The sequence below is a fragment of the Nicotiana tomentosiformis genome, chromosome 2, assembly GCF_000390325.3.
Source record: "Nicotiana tomentosiformis chromosome 2, ASM39032v3, whole genome shotgun sequence".
Classification (NCBI taxonomy): domain Eukaryota; kingdom Viridiplantae; phylum Streptophyta; class Magnoliopsida; order Solanales; family Solanaceae; genus Nicotiana; species Nicotiana tomentosiformis.
This window is the reverse complement of record NC_090813.1, coordinates 193081679-193094194: the sequence shown is the minus strand read 5'-3', so window position 1 is coordinate 193094194 and position 12516 is coordinate 193081679. Positions and strand designations below refer to the sequence as shown.

The window sequence follows — 12516 nt, the reverse complement described above, 5'->3', positions numbered from 1 at the left end:
AGCACTATTCTTTGAGCTTATTTATCTCGTGTGCTAAAAAGCCAATGTGTACATAAGCTGGAGTTTTATTATTCAAGATTTAGACTCAAAACAGTATGTATTTGTAATTTCATATTAAGTGGAGATAGGATAGCAGCAAGATTTAAACTCACAACTGTATATGATTGCAATCCCACATTAGTGGAGGCAGGATAGCAGAGTCCTAATTGGACTCAGTAATCAAGCTTCATTCTCTGTATTTATAGAGGTTCTCATTCTCTAAATCAAGAAATGTGAATACCATTATCCTCTCAATCTTGAATCCTTTTAAGCCAATGTTCAGGAGAAAATATCTGTTGCATTCAAACGTACATACAAGAAGCTAGGCTAAAAATCAGTGCTAATGGTAATAGGGACATAACTGTATTATAGTAACAAAAATGTTCTTTAACCTATAGCATGTTTCAAGTGCAGTTGCAGTTCAACCAGGTTAAGAGCTTTAAGGCTTAAGCACTTCTTCTCTGTGCGTCTAAGAATTATTATTATCCAAAACAAGAATAGTTGATAAAGCGGGGATAGCTCAGTTGGGAGAGCGTCAGACTGAAGATCTGAAGGTCGCGTGTTCGATCCACGCTCACCGCAATATTTTGACGCCAGACTTTTCCCAAAGTTCCTATGCTTTTCCCTGATTTGTTAGTATCTTTTTTTTTCTTCTGTGTCTATGCATATTCTCAACGATGATTTGTCCATGCAATTTCAACGGAAGTGAATTCCTATAATTAGATTAACTTTATTTTCATCAATAATCTATTTAAAAGATTACATTCACCAGAATTTTGCAATTCCTATTTAGGTATAAACCTTACTGGCACATTAACGTTCCGTAAACATCCTAAACATGCATTGCAGGTATTCTTCATTTTTATTAAATTTATTTACAAGACTACAACCAAAAGTTCCAATCAGACATTAAAGTACCACAGCAGTGTCTTATCCATGTCTCATAAGATAAATCTTACCACCTTATTGTGAATCCAATCTCATAAAATACAAGAGGCGGACAGGGGACCTATTTAATCAAACAAATAAATATGTTAATCGCTAGGATATGAACTGTCTGAAGGTATACATTTTATGTAGACGTATATAGGTGTACACTATCAGATTTATTGGGGGTAAAATCAGCTAGATCCGTACTCCAACATTTCCCACCTAAAGGGACGGAATATGTATAGAACTTCCGGCGAACTCTTAAAGAGGAGAGCAACACAAACGCATACAGCAGCGAGCGCCACCATTGAGAACATTACGGGCCTGTATAACAGGGATCGACTCCGACTTCCATAACCCAACTTCCTATCACACATTCCGCAGGGCTGAATGAGTCTTCTCTCGGTCTGTGATACCTCACACTCATCTTTCTGGTTGCTATTCCCCCCTGACATGATATTGGGAATATCAACTACGATATGTTTGGTAGTTACTCTGTTTATTTTTCTCTGGACCAGGTGGATATACGAGTAATGTCCTCGTAATCGAGCATAATCTTCTGGTGTGAAACCTGCGCTGTCACGTGTGTTCTTCCACGCTTCAACCGCCACCTGCACAAGTCCAATTTTAGAATATTTCAGGGGATAAGGATTGGTAAACACGGTATAACTTCAATCAAACAGTAATTGTTTTCTAACAGTATACATAAACATTAAGGAAAAAAAGCTAATCCATTTAAGTTCCTCTAGTCATTAGTTTGCAACAAGCAGAATTAAAATACCATTCCAGGATCATCAGTCAATGCATCTAACACATCTTCGTATCCATCTATCCCAGCGGCAACATGAAGAGGAGTCAATCCTGCAGGCCCAACACTATCTGGTCTAAACAAGAATTTCCCGTCAACTCCAACCAGAGATTGGTATTCAGAACATAGTTCATCCGCTACTTCATTTGGAGTATACGTCAATAGCAGCTCCACCAGAGGCTTGGAATTCCTCCGCACGGCTTTGTGAAGTAGACCCATCTCAGATAGTGAAACTTTCAGGAAAGAATTCTCCTCTCCTCCAACAGTTCCGTCAAGAAGAAGGTTCAACAGTTTCCTGACAACTGCACACCAATCATGGTCTATAGAGAACTCCATAAGCCACTTGAATCGCTTCAAAGGAAAGAGGACTGCATTGGAATTCCCCAATCTAGCCTTCAAATTATTTCTATGAAGAAGCCAACCCATCTCATGAATAAAATCCATGGCTTGACTTTTCACTTCCATGTTATTTGTCAGTCCATTAACGTTTTCTGCTGAAGTCAACTCTATTGCACTCTCAAGCATACGGATCTCAGAGCAAACATCCTCCTCTGCAATTATGATAGGAAAGAAGCCGTTGCTAAGACCATGATCTTCAACCTGGACGAATAAAAGAATCTCAAAAAACTAGAGGCTATGGTTTATACTTCTAAAATATAGGTTACTGCTTTAGTGCTGTGAGCATATAAATTAGGGGATGAGACAGATCTCTACAAGATATAGTCAAAAATGCTATAAAGTCAAGGTTGCACCTTTTCGTATTTGCATAATATATAACCAGATTTTATCAACTTTCTTTTTTAACATCCACTACAAACAAACTAATGTAAAAGATAAACAAGCGAATTATACAAATCCTTTCACCCAGACAAAAAGTCATATCGCCCAGTATGTACACTAATCTCATGTTCAACTTCTGAAATAACGAGTGATCTCACCTGTCTCACCATCTTTTGAACCCCAACGACATATCTAGATATACTCATGTGCAATAAAATCGGATTAAAGTATCATAATATAGCCCCAAGCTTTTATCATTCAGTAGCAGCATGTGTAGGTCATGTTAAAAGAGGTACATATGTACCATCTTTCCTTCTCAATTTGTACAGATTATGTTAAAAGAGGAACAAGAACAAACTTAGGACGAGTTCACCTCAATAAATCCTCTTCCAGACACTGCTGGAATAGAACATGTCAAATCCATTAACTGAAGTTTAGCATACTTGTTGACACCATCAACATGCTCTACCTCATCATTAGCTTCTGTAACCAGATAATTACCTTCTAAAGCACAAAGTAATCTGAAAAAAGAAACAGGTTAAGGATAAGCAAGACTCAATGGTATTGGAGAACTGCACCAGTGTGCATGAACAGTAATGCTAAAACCACAGTTGATCAATATATCACCCTGAATAATGATGCATACCTTGTAGAAGGCTTGGTTAAGTTATAGCCTTTAACTATAAACTGAGCTCTGTCAGATACTGGCACAGCTATGGGTTTGACACTTAAAATTGAAGTATGCTCAACAATCTCAGACGGCAAGGGAACATCTAAAAGAAGCTTCCCTGCATCGCATTATAGCACAAAGTAATACAACTTACTGCGTGGAATGCATTAGTGTAAAATATCAACAGAAGCAATTTTCTTTAGCGGCTTTATATCTTGGGGTTTGGAAGGAATTTATAATGTTAGAAAACTCAAGACAAGAACAGACCATCATGCACAAATGCAATTTGGTTTTGCACCCTAATGTAAATCCATCCTTTTCTCCAGAAACTATCGTCGGGGACATCCAAAAGCCTACTCAAACTGGAGCTCAGATCACAACAAAGCTGTATGAAGCATTAAAATTATAGATGTCAACGGAGACCATAGACACAGCTAAACAAGTTCAAGTTATTGCTTTGAACAAACATACCTCCTCCCATGCAGACTCAGGAAGCCGCAGATATACTGTTAAGACAATACAACCAGGCCTAATGTAGCTCTCAATCTCAGTTGGACTGTGGGATAGCCAGTCAAGAATCTGCAATTACAAGACAAAAAGAAAAAGAACCTATAAGAGTGAGTACAACTATCCGATTATACATAAAAGAAACTTCCAGAAGCTGAAGTTGAAGAAATACCTGTGCTCTTAAGACATACGGAAAATCACTAGGATCTTTTCCAAATAGTTTAAAAACTATACGATCAGTGCGGCTCTGCAACCGACAAAAATATAAGGAAATATTAAGACTAAATTCGGAGTGACAAAAAGTAAGGGAAAAGAGTTAGATGTCAAGTTACACCACTCGGAAGTGATTTTCTTTTGGAAAGTGATTCTTTTTCAATGGACCTTTTGTTGAGTGATTCTCTTCTCTTATTTTTCATTTTTCAAGGAGAAAGATGAGGACTCTCGAAGACACTCTTTTCTTTGAACATAAACAATTGAAGCATGAAGTTGGCCACTATTTGTGTTACTAAAAACAAGGTGGTGGGTGGACAAATGGATGAGCTGCTCATATTGAACGCTATCATCAAATAAGATCTTTGTTATATTCAGGAATTAGCGTACTCTATGCAAGCACACATTTCAAATATCAGTAACAGCTACAAATCGGTGCTTCAAGCTAGCTAGGTCATGTTGAAGCTTTTTTGGTAAAATGAAAAGGAGCTAGGCCACAATAAGACGAGCATCGAGTAGCATCAATGTTTGCAGAAACAAGAGATATCAATACCAACAGATGACCATTTTCTAAAACCAAAGTAACATTAGATAGCAATCATGCTGTAGGTAGGAATATGTCAAAGCTTGAGGCAAGCTGGTGATGAGGGTAAGTTCAGATTTTTAATCATCACAATTTGGTCCCCAAGGATTGGGGTGAAGGCAACTAGAAAATAGCCACTAGGGGAATAAATAGAAGCCAAATCCAGAGATAATTCAAGACACTAAATACACCTGAGCCAGCTTGGACCTTCAAAGAAGAAGATGAACAGAAAAACAGAAATTAGAATGTCAAAGTTTAATCTCAGAAAAATGGATCAACATGGTTGTTGAAATTACGATGAAGATAGTGATTGACTTAGTATTTATGTCACATACAAACTAATGAGTAAAACCATGGTTCTCATGCTAGTTATCGGTACCTGAGCATCACTACTGGAACTGGAAGGTGACTGTGTAGAAGCAGAATCTGAGTTCCTACTAGGTGGACTTGACTGGTGAGAGTCCTGTTGTAACCAAGAACGGCACTCAAGAGGACCAATCCCCCTATCTGCAGGTAAAGGTGATCTGTCTAGATTTTCTCCGCCATCATCTGAACCATCATAGACATCATTCAAGTCAAAGTTAATCAACTTGCTCCTCCCGGCAGAACTCTTTCTGGCTTGTGCATAAGCTGGAGAACTGTTCTGGTTTGGAAACGAAGTGCCTGGACTTCGACAAGACTCTGTTCGCACATCTTCAAGCCTGACATCATGTACATCTGAACTTCTCTGAGGCGCCTGAGCTGCTAAAGTAGCAAAGTGCTGTTCTTTCAGTATGGGAGGGCCTTGAGAACCATTTGAGACCAGTGAAACTATATCTGAATTTCGGGAGGGTGACCTATTACTCAGCAAGTTTGAAGATGCTTGCAGAAGTCCAGATAAATTATTATCTCCGTTCGGGACACCCTGGCTGGCAAGGCTTCTCAAAAGATGAGACAACAGGTCCTGATCTTCTATGTGGTTTGTTCTGTTGGCTGCAATTTATGGATATATTGCAGTTATTCTAGAAACAATAAAGGACATTTTCAGGTGCACCAAAACATTTGTCAAGAAATTTATCATATACGTAATTTGTCTAATCAGTCTACATCAGAAGAGCTAGAAAATACTCACAATGCATATTGGAGAGTATCTTTAGCAGGCTGATCAATGAATAACCGCTTGTCTGGACATCATTCAGAGTTTTGCTGTTATCATCTGAGTCAGCTTGCGTCTTCCTCCTCCTTTTATTATGACCAGCTAGACGCCTACGACAACTTCGTTTCCCTTCATCAAACTCTTCAAGTGCATGAAATCTGCATGTAAAAGCATAATCCTTGACATCAAACCAAAGAATCATTCGAAGATATTAACCCCAATGAAGCAAAGAGAAACAATCAAACTTAAAAAAGATTCCTGCAATTTGCGCTATCTTTGAAAAGCAAAATAACACTCTAGTACACTATTTAATACTCTCTCTGTCCCAACCTATGTGGCTCACTTTCTTTTTCAGTTAGTCCCAAAAAAAAATGACACCTTTCTTTTTTTTGATAAGGTAAGATTTTATTAAAAGGTACCAAGATGGTACAAAATTACAAACATCCAAACTAATACAACAAAGCAACTACATTCCTCCTAGCTCCTCTAGAAAATTCATATATTGTTCCATATTTTCCATTACATGTCTTTTACACCAGAAATACAAGTTTAATAAGCATCTGTTTTAGAATTAAAATGACACCTTTCTATATTTCGAATTAATTTAACTTTTAACTTCTCATTTTATTCCTAACAAGATGATTTATAACCATACAAATATGTATGGCTAGTTTTAGATCAAAAGTTTCAACAATCTTTCTTTCCTTTTATAAACTCCTTGCTCAAACAATGCCACATAGGATGAGACGGAGGGAGCAGCAGAGAAGCAAGGTAAAACATAAAGTTATAAAATGAAATGGAAAGAACAGATAGAGTACTTCAAAAAACAAGTAAAAGGAAGAGGGAATTGGTGGATACTGACCTGCTGCACTGCTGGCAGAAACGCTGCATAAGATTCGAAACGAGTGCCCTACTGGATTTGGAGTGCATCTCACAAACCTTATGTCGTCTGTGGTAGTCTTTGGCATTGCTGAGATCCACCCCACAACCGTCAACCTGACACACAGCTCTGCTCGATGTAGTAGTTAATTTGGTCCTTTTCCCAAATTCCCTAGGATGCCCTCGTTGTTCACCTAACTTCAGTGAAAGAGAAGCAGAATCATATTCCACATTTTCATCGTTTTCCCTCCTCCTCTTCTCAAATTCCCCAAGATTTACTTCATCGGAGCACGAAGAGGAACTGTTTCCGGTTTCGAGGGGAAAAAACTGGTAATTAGAAGAGGGAATCTTAGGCTTGGCAATGAAAAGATCGCCATCCCATTTCCAATCATTGGGATCCCACTCTAAGCTTTTCTTGAAAAGTTGCACTTCACCTCCCATTCTCGCTTCCATTTTTGTATTGTAACGGATAGCTAGAAGATCTAAATACAGAGGATCAAAATCTGAAGGTAAGTCAGTGACAGATGATAGCTGAAGAATTGATGATCAGTATCCTAGAAATTTAAGTAAAGAGCTTAAGTTCGGCACCAAAAATGACAAAGAGTAGAGTGAGACAAGCATAATTCCTATTAAGAGCAAGCCACATGCCCATCCGCTTAATTAACGAAGATTACAACTGGAGAATGGAAAAAGGGGGTCGGAAGAGGAAAGAAGAAACGACAAAAGTAGGGTAGAGAAAGGTTGGGATGAATGAATGATAAGATAGAGAATGTAAATGCGGGAAGAAACAGTAACGACCTGAGGCCTGAGCTGTGTTGTATTGTATTGTCGGGTGAGTGGTGGGGTGAAGTGCCTTTTCATTTTGTTTTTGATGCTACGCCAAAACAATATATACATAGTAGACCTCCATCAGCAAAATAAGAAGAGGGAGAGTGCGGTCATATATTTTAATGTAACATTTTCTTTGGATCGTACAAAATTTCATAAAATTTGGGAGTTCTTTTTTTTCAATTTTTTTTCCAAATATATGTTTTGTATATGGTCAAAATATGGTTAATCGAGACCGGGATGGCAGACCGAGGTTCAATCCCAAGTTATATTGAATCGTTACATGAATAGTTGCCTAGCTCATGATTCAGGGATCGATCAAGATCGAGACCAGCTAAGGTCGAGACCGAGAAAGACAAAGATCTAGCGAGATCGAAGAAAGCCTGCTAAGTCGAATAACAGAAAGCCGAGGAATCCGTGATCGGGCGAGGATTGTGGCGGAGATCTTGGCATCTATCAAGTCAAGACCTGTTGATTAGCCAATCAGGAGATTTCCTTCTGTATTTAGAATTGTACCATATGTAGAACTCCTCTACTATATAAATGGGGTTTCAATCATTTTGTAAGGACAGATTCACGCATAACAAAGCAATATATTACGTTTTCTCTCTTAAACTTTCTTATTGAGTAGTTCAGTTCTTACTTTTCAATAACACACTTAGTTGGTGCGAGGACAACCTAGCTTAAGGGCCAAAGCTATATGATATATCGATTTGCTTTATTTTACAGTTAATTTCTAACTTCAATTTTCATATTTTTCAGTTTGTGCCAAGTGAAATCACATATCCTTAAAACCATTTATAAATTTAATTGTTATCCGATTTGAAAGGTAAACAGCTTGGCGCCCACCGTGGGGCCAAGGATAATAGGGATTGCCTGGTGCTAATTTTCATAACACAAACACTGCTTTACATTTGTTCTTGTAAGCGTTTTTTATTCCAGGATTAGCATGTCGAACTCTCGAGCAGTACCCACACACATCGACAATGGCCTTGGTTTTCATGGCGAAAACGACAACGTAGCCGCCCCAGGAAACGAAGTGCTTCCAGTTGACCTCGAGGGAGTACCAGTTGCAGACCCCATCGACGTCAGTTCCCATGTTGCCCTGAATGCAAATCTGGGCGTCGACCCTGAAAATAGCATCCGTAGAGACGTTCGATCAGCCGGTCAGAACGCACAGGGCGGCGAAGAAGGCGGAATCAGCCTTCGAATAATATTCGAAATGCTGCAGGCTCAACAAGCTGCAATAGCACAACTTCAAAATCAGAACCACGCACCGAGTAGAGTCGAACCCGAGCCATCACAGGAAGTTGTTCACAGGGACAAACCAGTGCCGGGGAGGTCAAATGTGAATGAGTCAGGGACCGACCCCGCTATCTTGAAAATGTTTGAGGATCTGACAAAGCGAATTGAATCGGGGGAGAAGAAGATTGAAGCGAATGACAAAAAAATAAAAACATATAACTCCCGAGTTGATCAAATTCTGGGGGCACCACCGATTTTGAAGGGTTTGGATTCAAAGAAGTTCGTACAAAAGCCCTTCCCACGCTGCTCCTAAGCCCATTCCGAAGAAATTCTACATGCCAGAAATTCTCAAGTATAATGGAACTACCGACCCCAACGAGCATGTTACTTCTTACACATGCGCAATAAAGGGGAACAATCTAGAAGACGATGAGATTGAGTCCGTACTGCTGAAGAAATTCGGGGAAACGTTATCAAAGGGGGCGATGATATGGTACCATAATTTGCCACCTAACTCCATTGATTCTTTTGCCATGCTCGCAGATTCCTTCGTCAAAGCATACGCCGGAGCGATAAAGGTCGAGACTAAAAAATTATACCTCTTCAAAGTAAAACAGAAAGACAACGAGATGCTCAGAGAGTTCATATCTCGGTTCCAAATGGAGCGTATGGATCTGCCCCCGGTCGCCGACGATTGGGCCGTTCAGGCTTTCACTCAAGGCCTAAACATGCGAAGTTCGGTAGCCTCACAACAGTTAAAGCAGAACTTGATCGAATATCCAGCTGTAACCTGGGCCGATGTGAATAATCGGTACCAGTCAAAGATTAGGGTCGAAAATAACAAGTTGGGGGCTCCTTCCGGGTCCGTTTATCCAAACAGTACCATCGACAGAGTTAAAAGGGATATTGACCGGGAACCACGGTCAAACAGAGATCGATATCAGCCATACAGTGGAGATCGGAGAAGCAACGGGCCTGGACGCAACCCCGTTCGAATTGATAGAAGAAATGATTGAGGACAGAGCTCTCGAGGGCTCATGAGTAAGAGTGGTTTTGACAGAAATATCGAACCCAAAAAAGCACCACGACTATCAGAATACAACTTCAATGTTGATGTATCAGCTATTGTATCGGCCATTGGGTGCATCAAAGACACCAGGTGGCCCCTACCTCTACAGACTAATCCGGCTTAGAGAAATCCTAGTCAAATGTGCAAATATCATGGCACCCATGGTCATAGAACAGAAGATTGCAGACAGCTGAGGGAGGAGGTAGCCCGTTTGTTCAACGAAGGACATCTTCGAGAATTCTTAAGCGATCGGGATAAAAACCACTTTAAGAACAGAGATTCAAACAGACGGATGAGCAATAAGAGCCTCAGCACGTGATCCACATGATTGTTGGAGGGGTCGATATTCCTCAGGGACCCGTATTCAAACGCACCAAGGTGTCGATCACGAGGGAAAAGCGGACTCGAGACTACGTACCATAAGGGACCATGTCTTTCAATGATGAGGATGCAGAGAGGATCTTACAACCCCATAACGATGCACTGGTAATATCTATCCTTATAAATAAAATCCAAGTTAAACATGTTTTGATTGATCCAGGTAGCTCGGCCAACATAATTCGATCGAGGGTCGTAGAACAGCTCGGCCTACAAGATCAAATTGTGCCCGTAACCCGAGTACTTAACGACTTCAACATGGCAAGCGAAACCACCAAAGGTGAAATTACTTTGCCAGTGAACGTGGCCTGGACCATCCAAGAAATAAAGTTCCATGTGATCGAGGGTGACATGACGTACAACGCCCTTCTCGAAAGGCCTTGGATCCATAACATGAGGGCAGTACCCTCGACCCTTCACTAAGTTCTGAAGTTCCCGACATCGGAGGGAGTACAAATAGTGTACGGGGAACAACCCTCTGCCAAAGAGATGATTGCAGTCGATGAAGTGATACCGGTATCGGCACTCTCATCAACGAAGGGATCGGATTTGAAGGGAAAGCACGAGCCCAAATAGCAACCACAGACACCGGCCTCGATCTAATTGCAGAAGCAAGGGATCGACAAGGATGACGACTACTGGATCCCTCGATCCTTCATAATTCCCGATGACTCCGATGCCACAAATCAACGGCCGAAGAGTTGGAACAAGTCACACTAGCCAAGCATCAGCCCGAACGAAAGGTATACCTGGGCACGGGGCTAACCCCCGAGCTCAGGAAAAAACTTATTCATTTACTTAAAGCTAACATGGATTGCTTTACTTGGTCCTAATTCGATATGACAGGGATCCCACCAGAAAGTACCACTCACAAACTGAGCCTGGACCCTAAATTCTGCCCGGTGAAGCAAAAAAGAAAACCCTAGTCCGAGGTCAAACATGCTTTCATCAAGGACGAGTTAACCAAACTTCTCAAAATAGGATCCATTCGGGAAGTAAAGTATCCTGAATAGTTAGCAAATGTAGTGGAAGTCCCTAAGAAGGGAAACAAACTTAGAATGTGTATAGATTATAAAGACCTGAATAAAGCATGCCCCAAGGATTCTTTTCCTTTGCCTAATATCGATCGTATGATCGATGCCACGACCGACCACGAGACTCTCAGTTTTCTCGATGCCTACTTCGGGTACAACCAGATACAGATGAACCTGGAGGATCAGGAAAAGACCTCGTTTATCACTAAGTACGGTACTTACTGTTATAATGTAATGTCATTCAGTCTAAAACATGCTGGTGCAACTTATCAACGCCTAGTAAACCGAATGCTCGAAGAACAAATAGGAAAATCAATGGAAGTTTATATTGATGACATGTTAATTAAATCTCTGCGAGCAGAGGACCATTTAAAGCATTTACAGGAGACTTTCGATATATTGAGGAAGTACAATATGAAGCTCAACCCCGAAAAATGTGCATTCGGGGTTGGGTCGGGCAAGTTTCTTGGTTTCATGGTGTCCAATCGGGGAATCGAGATCAACACTGATAAAATCAAATCTATCGAGGATATCACGGTAGTGGATAATATAAAGGTCGTGCAGAGGCTGACGGGACGGATAACTGCCCTAGGACGATTCATTTCGAGATCCTCAGATAGGAGCCACCGATTCTTCTTGCTGCTTAAGAAGAAGAGCAATTTTGCATGGACTCCGGAATGCCAGCAGGCCTTGGAGGAACTAAAGCGGTATTTATTGAGCCCGCCGCTGCTTCACACCCCGAAAGTGGACGAACAACTTTACCTGTACTTGGCAGTCTCGGAGAAAGCGGTAAGTGGAGTCCTGGTCCGAGAAGAACAAGGTACGCAATTCCCTGTCTATGATGTTAGTCGGACCTTAGGTGAGGCCGAAACTAGATATCCATACTTAGAAAAATTAGCGCTTGCTTTAATAAGCGCCTCTAGGAAACTAAAACCATATTTCCAATGTCATACAATATGTGTTGTAACAACTTATCCTCTTCGAAATATTTTGCACAAACCCGAGCTTTCGGGTCGATTAGCCAAATGGGCCGTAGAAATCAGTGGGTACGATATTGAGTATTGACCCCGAACCGCCATCAAGTCTCAAATCTTGGCGGACTTCATGGATGACTTTATGCTGGCCCTCGTACTCGAGATTGAAAAGAACTACTGATAAAATCGGGTACATCTTCGGGAGTCTGGACCCTCATTACGGACGGTGCTTCGAACGCGAAGGGGTACGAATTAGGCATCGTACTAAAATCACCCACAAGTAATGTAGTTAGACAGTCTATCAAAACTACAAAATTGACTAACAATGAGGCCGAGTATGAGGCCATGATTACAGGTCTCGAACTAGCTAGAAGCTTGGGAGCGAAGGTCATAGAGGCTAAGTGTGATTCCCTCCTCGTGGTAAACCAAGTTAACGGGACTTTTGAA

At 40.8% G+C, this 12516-nt stretch overlaps 2 protein-coding genes and 1 non-coding gene across 3 annotated transcripts; 2 read left to right on the top strand and 1 right to left on the bottom strand.

Annotated features, from left to right (window-relative positions):
• The first annotated feature begins 548 nt into the window (after positions 1–548).
• TRNAF-GAA (transfer RNA phenylalanine (anticodon GAA)) lies at positions 549–621 on the top strand. The gene has a single exon. It is a non-coding gene; the product is annotated as a tRNA-Phe (tRNA).
• Positions 622–983: 362 nt separating this feature from the next.
• LOC104109858 (squamosa promoter-binding-like protein 1) lies at positions 984–7394 on the bottom strand. Its single transcript, XM_009619233.4, has 10 exons — positions 6525–7394; positions 5639–5820; positions 4907–5499; positions 3907–3981; positions 3699–3806; positions 3495–3612; positions 3204–3345; positions 2931–3078; positions 1751–2377; positions 984–1580 (listed from the first exon to the last, which is right to left on the bottom strand). The coding sequence occupies exons 1-10, from the start codon at positions 6992–6994 to the stop codon at positions 1161–1163; spliced, it is 2883 nt and encodes a 960-aa protein (XP_009617528.1). The 5' UTR covers positions 6995–7394; the 3' UTR covers positions 984–1160.
• Positions 7395–8949: 1555 nt separating this feature from the next.
• On the top strand, positions 8950–9630 carry LOC138906317 (uncharacterized). Its single transcript, XM_070194852.1, has one exon. It carries the CDS (start codon positions 8950–8952, stop codon positions 9628–9630), a length of 681 nt encoding a protein of 226 aa, XP_070050953.1.
• The last annotated feature ends 2886 nt before the right edge of the window (positions 9631–12516 follow it).